General features: G+C 36.6%; 1 protein-coding gene across 2 annotated transcripts in view; it reads left to right on the top strand.

Moving 5' to 3' along the window:
* Positions 1–24,192, top strand: part of STK4 (serine/threonine kinase 4) — a 105,611-nt gene that overhangs the window by 50,021 nt on the left and 31,398 nt on the right. For both annotated transcript variants that reach the window (XM_032263612.1, XM_032263613.1), the window contains exon 10: positions 6,505–6,662. In XM_032263612.1, coding sequence (XP_032119503.1) covers positions 6,505–6,662 — 158 coding nt within the window. The remainder of the gene's footprint in view (positions 1–6,504; positions 6,663–24,192) is intronic.

The raw sequence follows: 24,192 nt of genomic DNA, 5'->3' as shown, positions 1-24,192 counted from the left end.
AATGTTAAAGGCAGGTGCCAAGTCAGAAGGGTAGTTACGTGTTTTCAGGATTCGGTTGGCTGAAGCAGATGTGGGTGTTAACTGGATTTTGGAAGACCTTGAATTCCAAAGTAAGGAGTTTGATTCTGTTGTTAATAGGGTATCTGAAGACACTTTGGCTAGGAAAGTGATAAAATGGAGTTTCCAAAGACTGTAAAGGGTGAGACCAATTAGGAAATCTTGCAAGAAACAAGATGTGGACCATTTTCACCTGTGAACTTTAAAAAATCTTTTTTAGCTGTGCTGCCTCTTTAGCTCATTAGTAACCCTTTGAATTTTGGATTTAGATCCCTTTGAATTGATATATTTCAGTTCACCAGAATTAAAACAGCTAGAGCACCATTGCCCAGAAATTAAGTCAATTCATATAGAGGCAATTACCAAAAATGCTTAACTGGAAGAGTTATTCTGGGCTCCAGGAATGCTTATAACTTATGATTCCAGCAATTCTTAGTGGTTTCAAAGGACATTTAAAGGAATATTTATGGCCATACACAGCTACTTGGATAATGACCAGTGTAATTAAATGAGCTGATACATGTAAGGCACTTAAGTGCCTGGTAACAAAAACAAAATCCAAAACCACACACTCATAACAAATGTTAGAAAAAAGCAAACAAACCCTGTGATAAGAATTGCACATTAAGGCATATTATTCCAAGCCAGAGGAAAACATTTGCAGGATTACCAGAGTTTTTTCCCTGCAAATATTCATGTATGAAACAGAAAAAAAGGTAGGCTCTGCCCAGTTCTCTAGTTAGCACAGAATTAATTACGATTTAAGTAGAAAAGATTCAGTGTAGGAATTAAAGAAATAGTAGGTTGACCATTGTGGTTTACTTAGTGACAGTCTGGAAAATAAAGGCTTGAAATTGAAGGTCATAAAGTTTAAGGTCTTGTAGATGGTCATTCCAGTGGAACAGTGGGCTTCAGTCTTTGGTCATGCTCCTTTCCAGGTTACTACCCAAGCATTTTGTTTTAGTTCATATGAATCCTGAAATAAGAGCAAAGAGTAAAGGAAGGGTGTCTTGCTGCTTTTAAAAAAATGAGTTACTGACATATAATTTATATACTATACAATTTATTAAAGTGTGCAGTTTAATGATTTTTAGTTTATTCACAGCGTTGTGCAACCATCACCACAATCTAATTTTTAAAGTTCTACTTTTTTTTTTCTAATTTGGAGACAGGATCTTGCTTTGTTGCCCAAGCTGAAGTGCAGTGGCATGATCATAGCTTACTGCAGTCTTGAACTGGGCTCAAGTGATCCTTCTGTCTCAGCCTCCTGAATAGTTGGGACTACAGGTGTGAACCACTATGCCCTGCTAATTAAAAAAAAATTTTTTTTTTTTGTAGAGACAGTGTCTCACTATGTTGCTCAGGCTAGTCTTGAATTCCTGGCCTCAAGCCATCTCCTTCCTTTGCCACCTGAAGTACTGGTATTACAGGCATGAGCCACCATGCCTGGCCACAATTTTTAAATTGAGATATAATTTATATGTCATAAAATTTGTCATTTTAAAGCATAGAATTCAGTGATTTTTTTGGGATGCTAACAAGGTGTGGTAACTTTAAGCACTATTAAATTCCAGACATTTTTATCATCCCCTCAAAAAACTTTAATCCTGTTAGTAGTCACTTCTCATTCTCCTCTCCCCCCCAGGCAACCATTAATCTACTTTCTGTCTCTATAGATTTGCCTTTTTTGGACATTTTATGTAAATGGAATAATATAATATATGGCCTTTTGTGAATGGCTTTCATTTTGCATAATATTTTTGAGGTTTATCCATGTTATATAGCATGTATCAATATTTCTTTTTGTTGCTGAATAATATTCCACTGCATGTGTGTACTGCATTTTGTTTATCTGTTCAGCAGCTGATGAACATTTGGGTTTTTTGGTTCCTTCTGCTTTTTTCAAAGAAAAATAATCGGAAAATAGTCACTTATGAATTCACTTCTTTGTCTGTAGGCTTAGATAGATTGTTCATTTAGCTTGACAAATGCTGCTTACAAAGAAAAATAGGCCAGTCTTAGTGTAAGAATTCATGCATTTCTTGCATCAGATAAAGGAACCAGAGCAAGATGTGGCTATTTTCAGGCTTCATTTGTCTGTTCAGTCCATTCTTCCTATAGCTTTAGGTTTCTTGTGTTATCATTGAATTGAACATTTTTATTTCTTGGGATGCATCTGAAAAATACACTAGCTCAAGTTAAAACAAAAACCCATCAGCCAGCTGAAGCCCTGGGGGACAGCATGGCCTTTAATCAGCTTGGATGATTCTCTCATGGTTTTCAACCTGACAGGCTGCTGTCCAACACACTTGATCATCTGTCTAGCTAAAGGGTGCTAAAAGAAAAGTTTAAAGATAAGGTTACTGGAAAAATTACATTTCCCCACTCTTTCTGCACTTAGCTTAATGGCAGTTCTAACCATGTGAAGAATCTTTAGTTTGATTTTAGAGACTGTACAGTATGAGATGTAGCTCACTAAACTTAAAACCTGACATTTGGCATTCAAATCCCATCCTTGTTGGTTACTAGCTTTGAAATCTCCTGCGAATTTCTCATTTTGAAAAGGAGCAAAATAACACATGTCTTAAAAGATTCTTTGAGGATTAAGTGATATAGTACATTTTCTGGTGCTTGGTAGATGCCTAGTAAGTGTAAGGCTTTTTCCCCCTTCTGCTTTATATGGTGGTCATGCAGTTTGGATGAGACCATCATGTGAAAGCACCTAGCAGAAAGCCTGAAATTTAGAAGGTATTTAGCAAATGTTAGTTGAATTCGAACCTAGGTTTCCAAAGAATAGAACTCTTTTTGTAGATTTAGGGGTGTGTGTGTGTGTGTGTGTGTGTGTGTGTGTGTGTTTGTGTTTGTGTTTGTGTGTGAGCGACTGAAACTGTATCAGTTAGGTTTTGGTGCATATCAAACCACCCTAAAGTTGGGTGGCTTAAATTAGCCATTTTATTTAACTTGATTCATGATTCTGTAGGTTGGCAATTAGGTTAAACTCAGGTAGGCAGGCATTTCTGGTCTGGGCCGATTAGCTCTGCTCTGTGGTCAGCTGATGCAATAACAGCTGGGGATGGCTGATTTATTTCTTGAGACATTTGTTGACTTGGGCCTCTTCACATAGTATTTCACCATCTAGCTGGCTCAATCAGGTTTATTTACATTATAGTAAAACGTACAAGAAGTTTTTTTCTTTTTGAGACAGGGTCTTGCTCTGTTACCCAGACTGGAGGGCAGTTGTGTGATCATAACTAACTGCAACCATGACCTCCTGGGCTCAGGTGATCCTCCTGCCTCAGCCTCCCAAATATTTGAGACCACAGGTGCATGCCACCACACCTGGTTAATTTTTTTAAAAAAATTATTGTTTGTAGAGACCAGGTCTTGCTTTATTGCCCAGGCTGGTCTTGAACTCCTGGACTTAAGCAGTCCTCCCACCTTGGCCTGAGATTATAAGCATGAGCCACCATGCCCAGCCTACACAAGAACTTTTAAGTCCCTTCTTGCCATACATTTGCTATTGTCTCAATGACCAAAACAAGTTAGATAGCCAGGTCCAGAGTCATCGTGAGAGGGCATAAGGTAAGGACGAAGATACCAGGAGGAAATGTTGTGGTCATTTTTAAAAAACAATTTATCTTAGATACCAATTATGATAGGAATGCAAATCTGTTTACTGAGAATTATTATCAGTCTATAAAATCAGATTTAGAACAAGTGCTGCAATTTAATGACAGCATTACTAAGAAAATATTGGTCACAATAGGAATGCTGTCTCCTTCATATAAACTCAGTATGCCAGTGAAGCATTCTCACACATAAAGAAATAACCATTATGGTGGAGGCATTTAATTTTTGGAATCACTAAAACAAGAATCACTAACTATTTTTGAATGTCTGCTGTTTCTTGCAGTTAAGGTGGCTTCCTCTATCAGTCAGTTTGATTTTTCACTTTAGTTCTGTAAAATGTTATTATCATCTACATCTCTAGATGATATCTTTATTACAGTTTGAGTCGCCTCTTCCATCTGTTAAAACACCAGCAACAAAAAATCCAAAGAATCGGAGATATTCTTGTCACTAAAATATTTGTTGAGTCTTAACAATTTTTCAGCTTGGTTTTTGCTTTATGCCCGTACACATCTAGTTGTAGCATGTTTAAGATTAGAGGCATCCAGTATCATAATCCTACTAGAGATAAGAACTTCTTCTTTTGAATAGTTATTAATAATTGAGCATAAATATGTTTTCATATGCTACTGCCAAGTCATAAAATCATGGAATTTTCAAAGCTGCAGAGAGCTTACGATATAATCTGGTCCTGTGTCCTCTTTTTGCAGATTGGTAACCTGTGGTTTTACCAAGATCATATAATCAGAACCAGAATCTAAATATTTGAACTACAGGATAGGGATTTACTTTCCAATATTTTTATTGTGGTGAAATATACGTAACATAAAATTTAAGAAGAGGAATTTTTCCGTTCTTTTATCTCCAAAATCAACTTCAGCTTTTTGGCAATCTGATAAATGTAACATTTTAACTAATCGTTTTGCTATAATTAAGTTTCTAATACATATGTGCCTTTTATTTGCAGCTTATATCTGAATATATGATTAGATAAAAAACTTCTTTTTTTACAAAATTCACTATAGTTTTTGGAACTTCGAATTCTAATAAATGTCAAGTGTAATCAGGTCCCTGGTATTGATATCAGAAGGTAAAAGCAAATATATTTTAGATAGACTTTCTTATTTGTGGATTTTCATTGTTGAAAGAGACAAAGAACAGCTGGTGTTTTAACTCCAAAAATTAAAAATTTCAAAGAGGGTTGGTAAGAAAGAAGAACTCAAATATGAGGAAAGCAGATGTTCTCACTTTTTCATCTGAACAGTGATAGAAGTTAGACAAATGATTATATTCTCGCTTAACAGACATTTCTTTGATTTTTATGATATGGCTTAGAATTAGACCATAGAAATGTTATCTTTAGTGTTTCATCATCCCTGGTTTAAAGATTCAATTTCTTAAATCCACCTGTATTGCAGCTGAAAGGAATTAATGAAGAACTATAGAAGTCTATTGTTTTATTGTTGGATATCATACTTTTTAAAAAAAAGAATGATGTCCTTATGGTTTTTGTAACAATTCCATTGGAGAAAAAGTTTTAAATTACCTGTTACTTCTGTCCAGAAGTCGCCATTTTTATTGATGAACTTAATTTAGTCATCTCTCTGTGCATATATAAAGTTGAATGGATGGATAGATAAACAGACATGAAAGGACAGAAATAATGAGAAGAGAGAGCTTGTTGCATGATATACGCAGCTTACTCTCAAATTTTAAGTGTGTATTTCCTAAGAAAGAAGATATCCTCTTTTGTTTGTATTTCCTAAAAAGGAGATGCTCTTTTTTGTTACCACAATAAAGTGGTCAGAGTGATTTTTTTTATTTCTTGAGACACTATTTTACTCCGTCTTCCAGGCTGGAGTGCAGTTGCATGATTGTGGCTCCCTGCAGCCTTGACCTCCCGGGCTCAAGCAATCCTCCCAGCCTCCCAAGTAACTGGGACTACAGACATGTACCACCATGCCTGGCTGATTCTTTTTATTTTTGGTAGAGTTGAGGTGTCTGCTCAGGCTGGTCTCGAATTCCTGAGCTCAAGGGACCCTTCTCTTTTGGCCTCCCAAAGTGCTGGGATTACAGATGTGAGCCACTGTGCCCAGCATCAATGGTAATTTTTCTAAGAAGAGTTTTCCCGTCTCTCCCAAACCTCCTTCACTTTTGGATTATTGCTCTGATCTCTTACTGAGTGCATTCTTTTTGATGCTCAAAGTGTCCCAAAATTTACCAGTGAGAACACTTCAAGGTGGCTTTTTCTTTTTTTCTCCACATGTAGATAGTATTTTAAAAGTTACATGGTATTTCATAGAGTAGATGAATTGTGATTTGTTTTCTTTTTCATGTATATTTTTCTCATTATTCCAATTAGATAATAAGATTATCAAGGAAAGTCACCCTGCTGTATCATCCCCTCTTCCTACTTTAGTACCTGTAGAGAATATTGTGTATGATAGATGCTAAATAAATATTTTTGCTTACTTCTCTTTTCATTCTAAGTATTACAGGAGCTATTTGATATAGGAGACCCCAAATGTATTATTTGCAGATTATCAGATTCATTGCATCACCCAAATCTTTCCATCTAGAAAAAGGGACCCCAGAGAAATTTCTGAATGTATTTTAGGGGGATCTTAACTCCTCTGAAATTCCATGAGAATTTTTTGAGCAAGCAGTTATACATTGTTCTGTAGTTTCACTAGATTCTTAAAGGAGTCCTTTATCTAACAGAAATATCCACTGATCCGGAGAAGACAGATCTATTTATTAAACTTATCTAAAATATTACAGTGTTTCTTTTCATTTTTCATTTTTCTTGGTTTTCAGGAAGGGATGAGACAATGCAGCCTGCCAAACCATCTTTTCTTGAATATTTTGAACAAAAAGAAAAGGAAAACCAGATCAACAGCTTTGGCAAGAGTGTACCTGGTCCACTGCAAAATTCTTCAGATTGGAAAGTACCACAGGATGGAGACTATGAGTTTGTAAGTACTGTTGGAAGCAAATGGTTATGTCTTCAGGGGAAGTTACTTGAAATATCACACATCCAATTATGTCATTTCACTGAAAGTTCCCAAGCATTTTCTTGTGCATTTTGAGTCTCCTAACCATCTCTGACAGTGTCTCCTGAACTGATCGACAATATTTTGATTGGCATTTGAGCAGTTCTCTGGTCCCTGATTAGTGGCATCTTTTTCGCTTTCAAAATCCTTATTCACCTTTTCTTTTTGTCCAGTTTGAAATTGTTCATGGTAAGAGAAGTATTCAGTCATCAAATGAAATTGCAACTGTCTTTAATAGTTTATTTGGGATTTTGATTTTATATGTAAGAATTAGATTGGAGGGCGGTTGACACTGTTTTGTGGCGTCCTTGTTGTTTTGCTAACTATTCTCCTAATTTTAGCCATGCTGAAAGGATTATTCTCAATTTTTTCATAGGATGTATACATAATTATTCCAGTTTCATGTGAAAAACTGGATGTGTTTTCCTTTCTCTACTGTGGAACATTTTCCCTCAACCATAGCCGCTTATTAATGTTCATAGGAGTTTACAGAGTAGAGCAGTAAAAATTTGGAGAAAAAGTAAGCTAAGGAGTCTGCATTTTCTTCTCGAATATTACTAGAAAAGATTTTTCTCTTCAGGAACTTTTTACTTTTACATTCTTAAATTCTGAAGTTTGCTCTTCAGCTATCTTAATTCTGTTGTTTATAAAAGAGCTTAGATTGAGCATTGGGCTTGAACTCTGGGAGGCCTTTCTAGTTCTGGCTTTCCACTATTCTACTGACTAGCCTAGAGGAAATGATGCCATTCTTCCATAACTTAATTTCTACTTTTATAAAATGGCAAGAATGTCATAGTTTATACAACTAATGATAGAGATCAGGGGAGAGAGATCCAAGCTGGCTGATCACTAGCAGCTCGGGATTGCAGCTCCCACTGAAAGCGCAGAGAACGAGAGGATACCACACTTTCAGATCAATTTTTGTTGCCCACGCACCAGAAGATTTCCAGCGGAGGGGCCCCACAGGTCTCCAGCGCGACTCTTGTGGCCGGCGAGGCGGTTTTGCTGCTGACTTGGTGCGGCGGTTCTCGGTGCAGAGTCAGAAAAGCACCATCAATCTTAATGCCGCTGTTTTGGCCGGTGCAGTGGGTTGCTCGTATTTTAGCGCCGGGAATCAACAAGTTGGACGTCCATTCAGAAACCCAACTATAAAGACGGTAATTATAAAGACCACAGATGGGTAAATTTATAACGAAGGGAAGAAACCAGCCTAAAAAGACTGAGAATACCCAAAATCAGAACGCCTCTCCCTCTACAGGGGATCACAGTTCCTCATCAGCAACAGAACAAGGCCCAATGGAGAAAGACTGTGTTCCATTAGCAGAAGCAGGCTTCAAAAAGTGGATGATAAGAAACTTCTGGGAATTAAAAGAACTTGTTCTAACCCAATGCAAAGAAACTAAGAACTTTGAAAAATGGTTTGACGAAATGTTAACAATAACACACAATTTAGAGAGGAATATAAGTGAATTAATGGAGTTGAAAAACACAACACGAGAACTTCGCGAACTATGCACAAGTTTTTTTTTTTTTTTTTGAGGCGGAGTTTCACTCTTGTTACCCAGGCTGGAGTGCAATAGCCTGATCTCGGCTCACCGCAACCTCCGCATCCTGGGTTCAGGCAATTCTCCTGCCTCAGCCTCCTGAGTAGCTGGGATTACAGGCACACGCCACCATGCCCAGCTGAATTTTTGTATTTTTTAGTAGAGACGGGGTTTCACCATGTTAACCAGGATGGTCTCGATCTCTTGACCTCGTGATCCACCCGCTTCGGCCTCCCAAAGTGCTGGGATTACAGGCGTGAGCCACTGTGCCCGGCCTCCTATGCACAAGTTTTAACAGCCGAATTGATCAAGCAGAAGAAAAGATATCAGAGGTCGAAGACCAACTTAATGAAATAAAACAAAAAGACAAGATTAGAGAAAAAAGGATAAAAAAGAACGAGCAAAGTCTCCAAGAAATATGGGACTATGTGAAAAGACCTAATCTACGTTTGATAGGTGTACCTGAATGTGACAAAGAGAATCAATCCTAGCTGGAAAATACGCTTCAGGATATTATTCAGGAAAACTTTCCCAACCTAGCAAGGCAGGATAATATTCAACTCCAGGTAATACAGAGAACACCACAAAGATATTCCTCAAGAAGACCAACCTCAAGGCACATAATCGCCAGATTCACCAGGGTTGAAATGAAAGAGAAAATACTGAGGGCAGCCAGAGAGAAAGGTCAGGTTACCCATAAAGGGAAGCCTATCAGACTCACAGCAGATCTCTCAGCAGAAACCCTACAAGACAGAAGAGAGTGGGGGCCAATATTCAACATCCTTAAAGAAAAGAACTTTCAACCCAGAATTTTACATCCAGCCAAACTAAGCTTCATAAGCGAAGGAAAAATAAAATCTTTTGTGAACAAGCAAGCACTCAGAGATTTCATCACCACCAGGCCTGCTTTACAAGAGCTTCTGAAAGAACCACTACAAATAGAAAGGAACAACCAGTATCAGCCTTTCTAAAAAATGCCAAAAAATAAAGAACATCAACATAATTAAGAACTTGCATCAACTAATGGGCAAAACAGCCAGCTAACTTTAAATGGCAGTATCAAACTCACATATATTGTTATGAATTCTAAATTTAAATCGACTAAATCCCCCAATCCAAAGACACAGACAGGCAAGAAAAGCCAAGACCCATTGGTATGCTACATCCAGATCCATCTCACTGCAAGGATACACAAAGATTCAAAACAAAGGAATGGAGAAAAATTTACCAACCAAATGGAGAGCAAAAATAAATAAATAAATAGAAAGCAGGAGTTGAAATTTTTGCTGATAAAATAGACGTTAAAGCAACAAAGATCAAAAGAAGCAAAGAAGGATATTACATAATAAAAGGATCAATGTAACAAGAAGAGCTAAAGATCCTAGATATATACGCACCCAATACAGGAATACCCAGATATATAAGACTTATCAAGAGACTTGGACTCCCACACAATAATAGTGGGAGACTTCAACATCAATATTAGACAGATCACTGAGACAGAAAGTTAACATTGATACCCAGGACTTGAACTCAAATCCAGAACAAGTAGACTTAATTAACATTTATAGAACTCTCCACTTTAAATACACAAAATATACAATTATCAGTACCATATCACACCTATTTATAGGTTTAAATGAAATATTGGTTGGCTGCTTGTTAATTATTTTCTTCCCTCATTTTTTTTTTAATGTCTCTATTATTAAACACAATTAAGGCATACCCAGTTTTAGACTGCATTCTACCCCGGGCAATAAAGCAACACCCCTGTTCTCTCTCCCTCTTCCTCTTCCTCTTTCTTCCTCTCCTTCATTCTTTTTTATTTCTTTTTTTTTTATTCCTTCTCTTTTTCTTTCTCTCTTTCTTAAAAAAAAAAAAAAAGATCAGGCTGAGGCTACGTTTCCCCTAAAACCCTACCTTCCTCAGCCTGACTCATTACCACCACCCCCATAGCACTGTCCTGAGAACATTCCTTCAATTAACCACTTGCACACATCTCAGGAATGGTATTATCCCTAGGAAATCTGACCTGGGACAGATGGGGTAGGAAAATTATATAGAAACTATATAAAAAGTATGCTCCTATAAATGTACACTTGAGTGTAATATTATAGTTGGGTTTTTCATACAGTGAATTTATCAAAGAAAACCTTGACAGACTGATATCCAGAGGTGAGCAAGAAGTGATGAGAGTCTTGCCAATCAAGTACCCAATCTTCTGAGACACAAAGTTAAAAAAAAAAAAAAGATCCTTTGAGGACCAGAATAACTCATCTGAGGTAAATTAACTGATTAGTCATTGAACCCATGCTAGAACCCAGGTTCATTTGTTTTATTACCTGTTTATTTACTTACTTATCCAGTGGTTTTTTTATTTTTTGAGTGTCACGTGTTTGACACTATTCTAGGGATGTAGTCATGAACAGAACAGCCAAAAACCTATCCCTCATGGAGGTTTCATTCTAGGTGAAGGAAAATAAGTATGTAGTGTGTCAAATAGTGGTAAGTATTTTAAAAAACATAAAGCAAAAGGGAAGTTGGGAGAGAGAGAGAGAGTGTGAGTGTGTGTGTAGCTTTTTAAAATAGAGTAGTCAAGGAAGTTCTCATTGGTAAGAAGATGAGGATGTTAACTATGTGAATATCCAGAGGAGAGGTTTTTTAGGCAGCAGGAGTAGCAGATGCAAAGATCCTGAGGCAGGGACTTAGTTGGTGTGTTTATAGAACAATGGAGAAACAGTATGTTTTGGAATGGTGTCAATAGGATGTGCAGGAGGAAATGATATCAGAGATATAATGGTGAGTGAGATAAGTTAGGGCTTTTTGTGTAATAAAAAGGACTTTAGCTTTTACTCTGAAATGAAAGACCATTGGCAAGAGGTGACTTGATCCTATTCATGTTTTAGAAGTATTATTCTACTTGTTATATTAATACATTATAGGAGAACTGTAGAGTTTCTGAACACAAGTGCAGTGTTTTTATTTACTATACAAAGTATACAATAAATTACTAACTATAATTTTTCTAGTGTCTTATTCCTTTACTCTATATTTTTGTACCCCTTAACTAGCTTCTCTTCATCCCTCTTTGACCTCTTTTCCAGCCGCTAAAAACTATCATTTTATACTCTGTCTTCATAGGATCCACTTTTTTAGCTCCCACATAAGTGAGAACATCTGATATTTGTCTTTCTGTCTCTGGCTTATTTTAGCAAACATAATGATCTCCAGTAATATTTATGTTGCAATAAAAGAAGTGACAACATTTCTTTCTCTTTTCTGGCTGGATAATATTCCATTGTGTATATACCACATCTTCTTTGTCCATTTATCCATTGATGGACACTTAGATTGATTGTGTATCTTGGCTATTGTGAATAATGTTGAAATAGTTATGAGAGTTTAGATATCTCATTGATATATTGATTTCCTTTCTTTTGGATATATGCCAAGCAGTGGAATTGCTGGATCATTTGGTAGATCTATTTTAGTTTTTTGAGGAACCTCCATACTGTTTTTTATAATGGTTTTATTACTTTACATTCCCAACAATGGTATATGAACATTCCCCTTTCTCCACATCTTCACCAGCATTTGTTATTTTTTCCTGTCTTACTGATAATAGCCATTCTAACTAGGGTGAGATGATCTCTCTCTTCTTTTTTTTTTTTTTTAAGAGACAGGGTCTTGCTTATTCTTCCATGCTGGAGTGCAACGGTGTGATTATAACTCACTGCAGCTTCAAACTCTTGGCCTCTAGCAATCCTCCCACCTCAACCAGTAGCTAGGACTACTGTTATGCACCCCTTGCCTGGCTAATTTTTAATTTTTTTCCAAAGATGGCTTCTGGAAATGTTGCCCCAGCTCATCTGAAACTCCTGGACTCAAGTGATCCTTCTGCCTGGGCTTCCCAGAATGCCAGGATTACAGATACGAACCACTGTACCTGGCTCTTTCATTGTGGTTTCAGTTTGCATTTTCCTAATGATTAAGATGTTGAGCATTTTTTCATATACCTGTTGCCCATTTGTATGTCTTCTTTTGAGAAATGTCTGTTCAGGCCTTTTGCCCAACTTTAATTCCAATCATTATTCTTGGATCAGTAATTCCAACATGTAAAGAATTCATTTCTCTTTGCCACAGTTTTCTCATACTAAGATCATTGGCAGAAAACTTGTTTTGGTGGGCAAGCTGTTTATACAGAGGAGCTTTAGTACGTCTTTAGAGAGAATACTTTTTATTTTGGAAGCAGGATATTTGAAAGATTCCGATATTTGGTACATTTGATTAAGTTAAAAAGGAAGAGTGTACCAATAAACTGCAATAGGGGGAAGGCGAGAGAGAGGCTAGAAACAGAATATGGTGGCATGATCATAGATTATTTATAATTTTATATCATTCAATTTGAAAACTTAGATAAATAGATGTTTAAACATTATGCCATATTTACTTCCCATGTGGAAGTGTAAATGCATAAAAATATGCAAGATATTTTTGAACAAGAAGAACAAGATTGATCTGATTCTTCCAGAGATCAAAACATATCACAAAACCACAATAATGAAAGCATTGTGATATTGGCATAAAAATAGAACATAGGCCAGGTGTGGTGTGGTTCACACCTATAATCCCAGCACTTTGGGAGGCTGAAGGTGGGAGGATCACTTGAGCCCAGGAATTTGAGACCAGCCTAAGTATCGTAGTGAGATCTTGGTCTCTTAAAAAAGAAAAAAAAAATTTAGCTGGGCTTAGTGATAGATGCCTATAATCCCAGCTACTTGAGAGGCTGAGGTGGGAGGATCTCTTGAGCCCAGGAGTTAAAGGCTGCAGTGAGCTAGGATTGCACCACGGCATTCTACCCTGAGTGACAGAGTGAGACCCTGTGTCTTAAAAAAAAAAAAAAAATCGCCAGGCATGGTGGCTCATGCCTGTAATCCCAGCATTTTGGGAAGCTGAGGCAGGTGGATCACCTGAGATCAGGAGTTCTAGACCAGCCTGACCAACATGGTGAAACCCCGTCTTTAAAAAAAAAAAAAAAATCAGTGTTACAGAGATTGAGAACATACCTATGTATGTATATGTGTGTGTGTGTGTGTGTGTGTGTGTGTGTGTATTATGTACATTTAAAAATACATATATACCTTTGTTGGATGCACAGTTTGCATTACATATGAGTGTATTATATAATAATGATAAAATACAAAATAATGCAAACTAAAATTTGTGTAAATTAAAAAAACAAATCATGCTACCATTTCTGTGTATTTGCACACATCCAACTGCATAGATAGCTGTTTTTATACAGAGAGAGAATATATTACTATATTAATATATTACCTGCTTAACCTAAAATAAATAAATAGAGTGGGTTACGTTTTTAAACTTTCTATTGAGATTTTTCCTGGTTTTAGTCTAAATAAAGTTAACCAGGACTTATACAGATTAAGAGAACCATAATACTTTTCAGTCAGCTATCAGCTTTGCAAGTGTTGACCATTAGCTTTCAGTATCCTTTGGTTTTGGAATAAATTTCCTATCTATTCAAATAAAGTTGCTTTCAGATTTCTTATGACATCCGTAAAAGAGTTGATAGTAACTGGCCCTTACATATTAATTCAATCTATATTTATTGAGATTCTCTGTGCATACTATGTGTGAATAGATAAGACTGCAAGATCTTTTACATCCTTCACTTTATCTTACTCATCTTTGTATTCCTAACACCTAGCAATTGCCTGACTTAAAGTTAGCACACGATTTTAAATTAAACTCAGACATAGTCTCTGAACTAATTCATTATTTAATTTGACTACTAGTTGAATTAAACTCAAATATAGTCACTACCCTTAGAGAGTTTGTGATGTAGCAGAAAAATAATCAAATGATTTTAATACATTGTAGTAATGATAGCTTACATTTATTGAAAATTTACTATGTGCCAGGCATTATATATGTTACCTCAGTTCTCAGAACCATCCCATGAGATAGGAATGTTGTTATTGCCATTTTATGAGTAAGAAAACTGAGGCTTAATAGGAAGAATAAGTTCAAGAGATCTATTGTACAACATGGTGACTAGTTAATAAGCAATGTATTGTATTATGAAAATCACTGAGATAATAGATTTTAAGTGTTCTTACCACAGAGAAGTTGTAAGTATATGAGGTAGTACATATGTAAATTAGCTCGACTGAGCCATTTCACAATGTATATACATACATTATATCCTTATGGTGTTCACTTTATGAGGTTTCAGTTACTGCAGTCTGAAAATATTAAATAGAAAGTTCTAGAAATAAACAGTTCCTAAGTTTTTAAGTTGCATGCCGTTCTGAGTAACATGATGAAATCTTGTGCCATTGTGCATCCTCCCACCTGGGACATGAATCATCCCTTTGTCCAGCATACCTGTGTAGTACACGGTACCCACTCCTAGTCACTTAGGAGCCAATTTGGTTATCAGATCACCTGTTGAGGTATAACAGTGCTTGTATTCAGGGAACCCTTATTTTGCTTAATAATGTCCCCAGAGTGCAAGAGTAGTGCCAAAGAGAAGATGTAAACTGCTTCTTTTAAGGGAATAGGTGAAAGTTCTTGACCAAAACTAAAGGGAAAAAACCCCATATCATGAGGTTGCTAAGATCTATGGTAAGAACAAATCTTCTATCCATGAAATTGTGAACATATTTGAATCTTCCATCTGTGAATTATTGTTGTAATTGTTCTGTTTGGTTATTAGTTATTGTTAATTTCTTAACTGTACCTACTTTATAAATTAAACTTCATTATAGGTATTTTTGTATGGGAAAAAAAACTTAATGTATAGTGTTCCGGTACCATCCAGTTTCAAGCATCCACTAGGGTTTTCAGAATATATCCCCTGTGGATAAGAGAGGGACTACTGTGTTTCAAAACATCATGTTGTATACAATAAATGTGTACAATCTGTATTTGTCAATTAAAAAAAAACCCTGAGACTAAAAGGGGTTGGTTGACTACGGTTATACAGGTGGTTAGTGGCACAGTGAGTATTTTAACCAAAGCAGTTTGGCCCCAGAGCCCATCCTCTTAACCACCTGTACTGTGTGGCATTTTTCTTGGCTATTCTGGTAAATTCTGTCCATAAAGTACATAAAGAAGGGGCTGTAGGAGTCCAGAAGACAGAGCAAGAACCCCAGGGAAGGCACCAGGAAGTCTCATTGGAAGTGTATTTTGAAAGATGAAGTGTGTCTGTGGAGATACTGAGGAACGTGGCATGGGGCCAGGAAGTACTGAGTAATTGAGCTGAGCATTACCAGTGTGGATGTGTGTGAAAGGGAAGGAAGGGACCGAAGGAGAGAACTTCAGGTGAAGTAGACCAATGTACCTTTTTTCCTGGAAATATTTAGTACTCTTTTAGATTTTTCCTTGGTATATCAGAGAAATTAGAAACAATGTCCTAATGCAGCACAGGGAGCTAATATCTATCTGAAGTTGGGTGATAATGGGTCCACCAGGATATAAAACCACCAAACTGTTAATTCAGAATTGATTTGATAAAAGTAACAGAACCTGAACAAAATTGATTGTTTGAATTCCCTGGATGATTATAAGCCGTTCAGATGGCTTTTTGTGGTAGGGAAGGATAAATTTTAGCCCTGAGTTTTTCCCAGGAGGCTGATAACAACCTGTGATTCCATGAAACTTTATCTTAACCATTCTCTCCTAGATCAGGGCTCCACATCTGATTGTAAGTTGAGATTTCTTTGGGTTTTTATGAAGCAGCTTTACTGAATTGTCAGAACATAGTCAATTACTCATTTATTATTAGGTTGTGCTTTTTGCTTTTGGCTATACACACTAGAAATCAGACACTTGCTAGAAGGTAAGAATTATTACTACCTTATTTATAATTTGAAATCTTGATTGATATGATAGAAGAGATGCTTTTTTTTGCCTATGCTTAAGTTAATAATCTCAAGAATGCATCTTGATGTTTTCTGGGAACTCAGTTATCCCCAACTTGAAATTTTATCTGCTATTTCATAGAGACAAAAAGAACACTCCCAAAACATTCTTTGAAATTACTGTTCATTTATTTCAAAATGAGCCTAAAAATTAGTGCATATTCTTAAATTTACCAGCTTTTAATGGTAAGTTAAAATTTAAGGTCCCATTACTCAGTTACAACAACCATCATCAACTCAACTATTCTTGTTTTGGCTTATACCAAAACTCAGTGAGTAGTGGTTTCTTATAGGTTAGTTGCAATGTAGAATATGAAACTAAATTCATGAAATTTTCTTACTCTGTATATTAAAATTCATTGTTTTAAAATTTTGAGTGGAACTTTTAGTTGTGATTTTGTAACATCATGCCATTGGGCATTTGGAAAATGTTTGTTCATTCAGTTACGTGTATCTTATAAATGTTGGCACATTTCATTAACGATATAAAAAAACACATTCCTTGAAATTATGACCAGTCCCATCAGAAGAGTATCTAAGTGTAGGGAAGTTGTCAAGCTCATAGTGGTGGAATCAAGTTTTCCAGAATATTAATTTTCATTTGAAGATTTGAAGTTTATCATCAGCTACAACACCTACTTGTTTTTCTTTGAGTGACAGACTCACTTTTTTCATTTCTGAGAAGATGTCTGCCAGATACCCAAGTCTCAATACTCACAGTTTGTCATTTTCTTAATGTAAAAGTGATGTTCTGTGGAAAAAGCAGCTGGTTGAGCTTGCAGCTCAAATGCACAAGTGCTTTGCTTCAAAATGACCATGATATTTCACTTACAACACAAGTGCTGTATGCAGACTTCCCATTTCATCACAGATACTATTAAAAAGACATGAACTTTTATAAAATGAATCCTTTTTTTTACCATTTCATCAAGGGCATTCTTAAGGGTTTTTAAAAATCTGTAGCCAGTGACTGTAAAAAAAAATGCAGTAACTGCTAACACTATTTGGTGCCACTTTTTGATTTATACTAAGGACAACAGTTTTACCCACCACTGCTTTTATATAGTCAGTGCAGATGTCAACACAGTAGAAAAGTCTAATAGAGTCTTAAGATTAATATGAAAAGAGTTTGGTCTTACACAGTCTGCTAAGAGCGTGTCAGGAATCTTCCAAGGGTCTGCAGGCCAGACTTTGAGAACTGCTGATCTAGAAGCTTGATCAGAATCAGGTTCAGTTTTTTTTTTTGTCAACAATATTTCATAGGTGGTATGTATACTTCTATCAGAAGGTTCATAATATCTAGATATGTGGTCATTTCTCTTTTTCTGTTAGAAACCAGTGAAAGTCATTGTCTAGATGCCATTTCATTAGAGGTTACAAAATGGTGACATTTGATCATTTCTTCTCCGTTTACCAGTTGAAGTAAAGAAGCATTTCATTAATTATTTAGATAATCTCAGATACAATGTATATAGAAAAGACAGAATATGTACTTGATTTTTAAATTTTTATTATCATTTCAAAATAATGTATTGGTTCCCTAGCATTCTCCAAAGATATAACCAGTGATTTTTTTTTTTATCATGAATTCATGGATTTAAAAATATTTGATCTGTTTCAGTCCTTTCAACTATTTCCCTGGTAGTTTGTGAGAGCATCCTTGCTTTCTAGTATGATGAGATGTGAGATGTTCCAGGCTCATCTTGTCCATATCTTGCTCCAAACCTGGAAACAGACCTTTTTTTTTTTGGCCAGGCTCGAGTGCAGTGGTGTGATCTCGGCTCACTGCAACCTCTGCCTCCTGGGTTCAAGCGATTCTCCTGCCTCAGCCTCCTGAATAGCTGGGATTACGGGTGCATGCCACCACACCTACCTAATTTTTGTAGTTTCAGTAGAGATGGGGTTTCACCAGGTTGGCCAGGATGGTCTCAATCTCTTGACCTCATGATCTGCCTGCCTTGGCCTCCCAAAGTGCTGGGATTACACCATGGTGAGCCACCATGCCCGGCCTAACTTTTTTTTTTTTTTTTTTTTTAAAAGGAACTCAGATTTTAAAATGGGAAATGGTAATTAGAGACCACAGTCTGGGTGCAAGTTGTGTTCACTGTAGTTAGGTCATTTTTTTCTAAGCCTTTTCAATGGACGAATCCGGGAAATGTGTTTATTACAAACTCATGCATTCTTATGCTGTTTCCAGGGCTGATTGAATACTACTAGTTTTTTCGCTAACCACTTTCATCCTACATCTGTAATCCTTTCCCCCATGCCAAATATCTTCCCAGCAATTCTAATATAATTACTCATTTGTTTTTCAATTCACAATAAATGTTAGCCTTAGAATAATAATACCAGTGCTTCTACCAATCATACTGAAAACAGTTAAAGATTTGTGTTGCAGCTTGTTGTCCTTAGGGACATCCCATATAGAGGTACAATCCAATTATTATATGTTAAAGCCATTGGAGTAATTTCTATGTTATGCCACAAACTCAACAGGCTGATAGGTTTTTCGTTTCATTTTGTTTTTTGTTTGAGGTATTGCTTTTTATTGTTTTGCTTCATAATTATGTAAACTATATGGTTCCCAGGGCAAATATACAAAACAAAGTTGTTCAGATTTAGTTTCTATTCCTATCCCTTCTGTTTCCTCCCTTTTTTATGTTTGGGAGATATACACACACGCATTCATGCGTGCATGCACAGACAAATATGTGTATGTTTGTACTACCATTCCGATGTAACAGTAGTGTACTATCCATACTTTTCTCTGTTTGTTTTTTGTTAATTATATATCCCAGAAATTACTCCATAGCCGTACGTATAGTCCTCGTTCTTTTTTCCTATGCTTAGTATTCTATTGTGAGGATGTATTGTAGCTTATTCAGCCAGTCCTCTGTTGATACACATTTAGGTTGTTTGCAACAGTTTTTAAGTTGATTGCTTCATAAACCTATTCATAAATAGGGAATGTGATTTTTTATAATTGTTAGTTTTGGTTTTCAAGGTTCATGCTTTGCTTGTCAGTTTTGAGAAAAAAGTTACATGTTTTAGCCTGTTTAGCTTTTTTATTTTTTTTAACAGCAAGGAGTAGATTTATTCAGAGGTCTCCCTCTGCCACGTCCCTGTGCCAGTCTAGTGCTGTTTGTATAAATCAGCCCCTAAAACTCTAGTCATAACATCACATGTCACAGGAAGAGTGAGTAATTGATCTCTTGGCAAACACTGTTAGCCTGCCCCAGGTATTAAAATGTTGCCAGGTGTTAATAGCCTGGAGGCCTGGAATTCCTAATTGCTATAATCAGAGCCTGAAATTTTTAAAGTTTGAATCATTACAACCAAAGTCAGTTTGGTTCTTAAGTTACTTTAATTTTTCTATAATTTGAAATCAGAAAATAAAAAAAAAACTATAACTTCAGTGTTGTTTATTGCTAATCAAGAAGGTTTCAATGGCTGAAATTTAAAATGTAAATTAGCTATTAATCTAGAAGGCACAGTTAGTTTTCAGCTGAGGTGAATGTATTTTTTTTATTCCTGGATCTATAGCCATGCCTTTGAATTATGATCTCATTCACTTAGACACATCTTTTTCACTCTTCTCCTTTTGAGCTGTTAAAGATATTTTCTTCAGTCTTTCTTCTTATCTTTACCTCCTGTTTTTTTCTCACATGAATTCTTGATAATTAAGTAATCCTTATTCCTGGGACACTAACTGTTGAGAAGACAAAGGAGATCTATGCAAATTTTCTCACCCTACCCAAAGAAAAAGCCTCTATTAGAACTCTGAAAGTGATATTTGCCTATATAGCCCAGTGCCTCTGAAAGAAAAGCATGATGCAGAACTTTTGTCATTATTTGTTTTCCTGGTGTCATTTCTCTCTCCCAATAGGACCACTTTTACTTAATACAAATCTAGATCCTCCATTACCCAAATGAAATACAACACAATTGACATCTTTTGTCTTTGATAACACACCTACTCCAAGCACCAATAATGCTGGAATGGAAAGCATGTTTCATTTCCTTTCTTTGTTTTTCTGTTGGTGTTTGATGCTGATATTACTGAGATTTCTAATGGACAGTACAGGGAGGAGAAGGCTGATTGATGGTAATTTATTGTACTGCTGCTGAGAAAAAACACAACTCAGGGCATTGGTTGTTCTATACATTCAGATTTTTTGACTGGAAATGTTAGTTTTTACATTTTTTTTTCTTTTTTAATACTTTCCAACTGTTAAGCTCAGGGGCACGTGTGTAGGATGTGCAGATTTGTTGCATAGGTAAATGTGTGCCATGGTGGTTTACGGCTCAGATCATGCCATCACCTAGAAATTAAGCCTAGCATCCATTAGCTATTCTTCCTGATGCTCTCCCTCTTCCCAAGCCCCAACCCCACCCTCCGACAGTCCCTCATATGTGTTGTTCCCCACCACATGTCCATGTGTTCTTATCATTCAGCTCCCACTTACAAGTGAGAACACGCAGCATTTGGTTTTCTGTTCTGTGTTAGTTTGCTAAGGATAATTGCCTCTGACTCCATCCATGTTCCTGCAAAGAACATGCTCTTTTTCCTTTTTATGGCTGTGTAGTATTCCATGGTGTATACGTGCCACATGTTCTTTATCCAGTCTATCATTGATGGGCATTTAAGTTGTTCATTGCATTACTATTCACAATAGCAAAGATTTTACATTTGTTTAGAAGGTGTGATAAAGTTGCAGTTGGGTCTCTTTTATGTGTACCAAAGTGACTGTTCTTTTAGTGAAAAAGCAGTAGGTTTGGTAGTTAAGATCATTGGAATCAGGCTTTCAGGGTTCACATCCTGACCACCATTTGCTGAGTAGCTGTGGGCACTTTCCTCTCCTCTCTGAGCTTCACTGTCCTTATCTGAAAAATGAAGTAATATTAGAACTCATAGGATACAGTTTGAATCTATATAGAGTTAAATGGAGTAATGTACCTAAAGTGTCTGCAGTATAACGCAGATTGAGTATCCCAAATCTGGAATCCTGAAATGCCCCAAAATTTGAAACTTTTGAGCATGGAAAGAAAGTGCTCAATGGAGCATTTCAAATTTTATATTTTTGGATTAGGGATGGTCAACAGATAAGTATAATGCAAATATTTCAAAATCCCCAAATACCGAAGTTTAAAGCACTTTGGTCCTAGATACTTCACCTGTAGTCACTTCATAAATGTCAGCTCTCCTCTCTCCCACTTTCCCCTCCTTTCTCAAAACTTTGTCCATGGAGTAAATTTCATTACCTAAACATTTTTCCTAGTGATTTGCCATTGACTTCTGTTATAAAACCAGAGATAGATTTCCAAAGAATACTTGCTCCCACAGGTACTGATCTAAAACTACTCCAAAACAAAGGAGTGAAAACTGTTACTGCTTGGAAATTGACTACCAAAATGAGCCATCATTTGTAGAACTAACTAATGCTTTCTTCCTTTCTTTCCCTTACATCTCTATACAATATTACAGTGTTTCTTTCTATCCACTTCTCAAATCATGAACTGTTGAGGTTAACGGAAATTTTCAAATCTTGAAGCTTGGAAACTATCTCTCTTACAATAACACACTTCCACCAATAGATGCCGCCCTTTCACTTCTTGAGTGTACAGTCTCCTGTGTGGCATTTGCTTAAGGTAGAGCTCGCTGGCTATGTAAAATGAATGATAAAATTACGGAACCGGGCTGGGTGAAGTGGCTCATGCTATAATCCCAGCTTTTTAGGAGGCTGAGGTCAGAGGATCACTTGAGTCCAGGAGTTCAAGGCCAGTCTGGGCAACATAGTGAGACTCCCATCTCTATAAAAAATAAAAGCAAATTTGAAAAAGTTAGCCAGACAGGGTGGCATGTGCCTATGGTGTCAACTACTTAGGTGGTTGAAGTGGGGGGATTTCTTGAGCCCAGGAGTACAAGGTTGCAGTGAACTGTGATTGTACCACTGCACTCCAGGCTGGGCAACAAAGCAAGATCTTGTCTCAAAAAAAAAAAAAAAAAAAAAAAAAGTTACCAAACCACTTTAGAAATCTGACATTGTGTGAAGTGAGTTTCTTTGAAAATAGGGAAACCTTGTTAACACAGAGCAGTAGGATGAACATTATATTATACCAAGAAGGGTGAATGGCCCAGTTTTAGCTTCCACCTTGAGTGAGTCACCCTTCTCTTTGAATTTCAGGTTTGAGGTCTGTAAAAATTAAACATAAACCTGTCCTGCTTTTCCCACAGGGTTGAAGAAAGGATCAAATGAAATATAGGTTGGGTTATTTGAACTAAGTTTTCTTTCAGAACTTTGGTAGAATTTTATTAGCCAAGAATTATAAGGCCGCTGATGTTTATTTTTGGTTCATTGTGTATTAAGTATTACTACTTATTTTTATTTCTCATTCTATTTTACTGTTATAAAAAAATGACCTCTTTGAATGATGGCAAATAATTCAGAAGCGAGGAAGCCAAGGGAGCAGTTAAGCCTGGATTTCTGGTATGACTCCGTTTGCTGATGATAGTAATATTATCATTACTTTAGATTTAGGTAGCATTTAATATAAAGTTGCATTCATATTTTGTTCTTTTGTTTGGCAATGCTTACATTGTTTCTGTGAGGTAGCAAGGTGGGGTTTCTTATCCTTTAATAGTTTGAGGAACTGGAGCCCAGAGACATTTTACAAAGGCATCTTTCCTACTTAGTGCCAGAATCAGGTCTAGAACCCAAATCCCTAAGTGGCTTCCGGTCTCCATTAATTCTTAAGTGTGTTTTCTCACATGAAAAAACAAAACAACAACAACAAAAAAAACCCAAAACTATACTTACATATTAAATACTCAATATTATAAACCAGGAAAAAGAATCTTCTTTCAAATAACATGTGATAGGTACTACATACAGTAACCAGGAAGAATGGTTTCAGATTTATTCCATCTTCGTGGGAATTTTGTGACATTGCAGGAGTATTTATTATTAACTCACTGTGTTTTTTTTTTCGTGCTTATTGAGAACACAATGCAGATTGATGAGCTTTGCATTTCATTAATGGTTTATGTAAGCAGTTCTTCTTTTGGAACAATTTAATTTGTACTTTCATTTGCTGTTCTTATTTACTTTCTAATTATGGATTATATAGTAATGGTGCTGTTGCCAGAAAATGCCATTTTGTTTTTTGAGAAGGAGTCTCACTCTGTTGCCCAGGCTGGAGTTCAGTGGCACAATCTTGGCTCACTGTCACCTCTGCCTCCCAGGTTCAAATGATCCTCCTGCCTCAGCCTACTGAGTAGCTGGGATTACAGGCAGTTGCAACCATGACCGGCTAATTTTTGTAGTTTTAGTAGAGACAGGGTTTTGCCATGTTGGCCAATATGGTCATGAACTCCTGACCTCAGGTGATCTGCCTGCCTTGGTCTCCCAAAGTACTGGGATTACAGGCATGAGCCACCACACCCAGCCAGAAAATGTCATTATAACTAAAAAGGCATGATTATTTTAAGAACATTTTTGGTTTTTGCCAGGTGCAATCCCAGCCCTTTGGGAGGCCAAGGCAGGAGGATTGCTTGAGGTGAGGAGTTCAGGACCAGCTTAGGCTACATAGCAATACCTTTTCTCTACAAAATAAATAAATAAATAAAAATAATGAGCTAGGTGTGGTGGTGCATACCTGCAATCTCAGCTACTCAGGAGGCTGAGGCAGAAGGATTATATGAGCTCAGGAAGTTGAGGCTGCAGCAAGCCATGATTATGCCACTGTACTCTAGCCTGGGTAACAGAATGAGACCCTATCTCAAAAGTAAAAGAAAAAAAAAAGCACCAAATATAACCTCTGAAAACAAAGTTGTCTATTGTGGAGGAATCTTAATGGATACAGGAAATACTTGATGTATTTTCTGGTTTGATCTCTGTCACAGTGTGCCGTGCTTGTCAGCCTCAGTCAGGCACTTGTTCCTGAATATTTCTTCTCTTCTGC

Source organism: Sapajus apella, unplaced genomic scaffold, assembly GCF_009761245.1.
Source record: "Sapajus apella isolate SASKATOON/1434 unplaced genomic scaffold, GSC_monkey_1.0 scaffold137, whole genome shotgun sequence".
Classification (NCBI taxonomy): Eukaryota; Metazoa; Chordata; class Mammalia; order Primates; family Cebidae; genus Sapajus; species Sapajus apella.
This window is presented reverse-complemented; position numbering and strand designations above follow the sequence as displayed.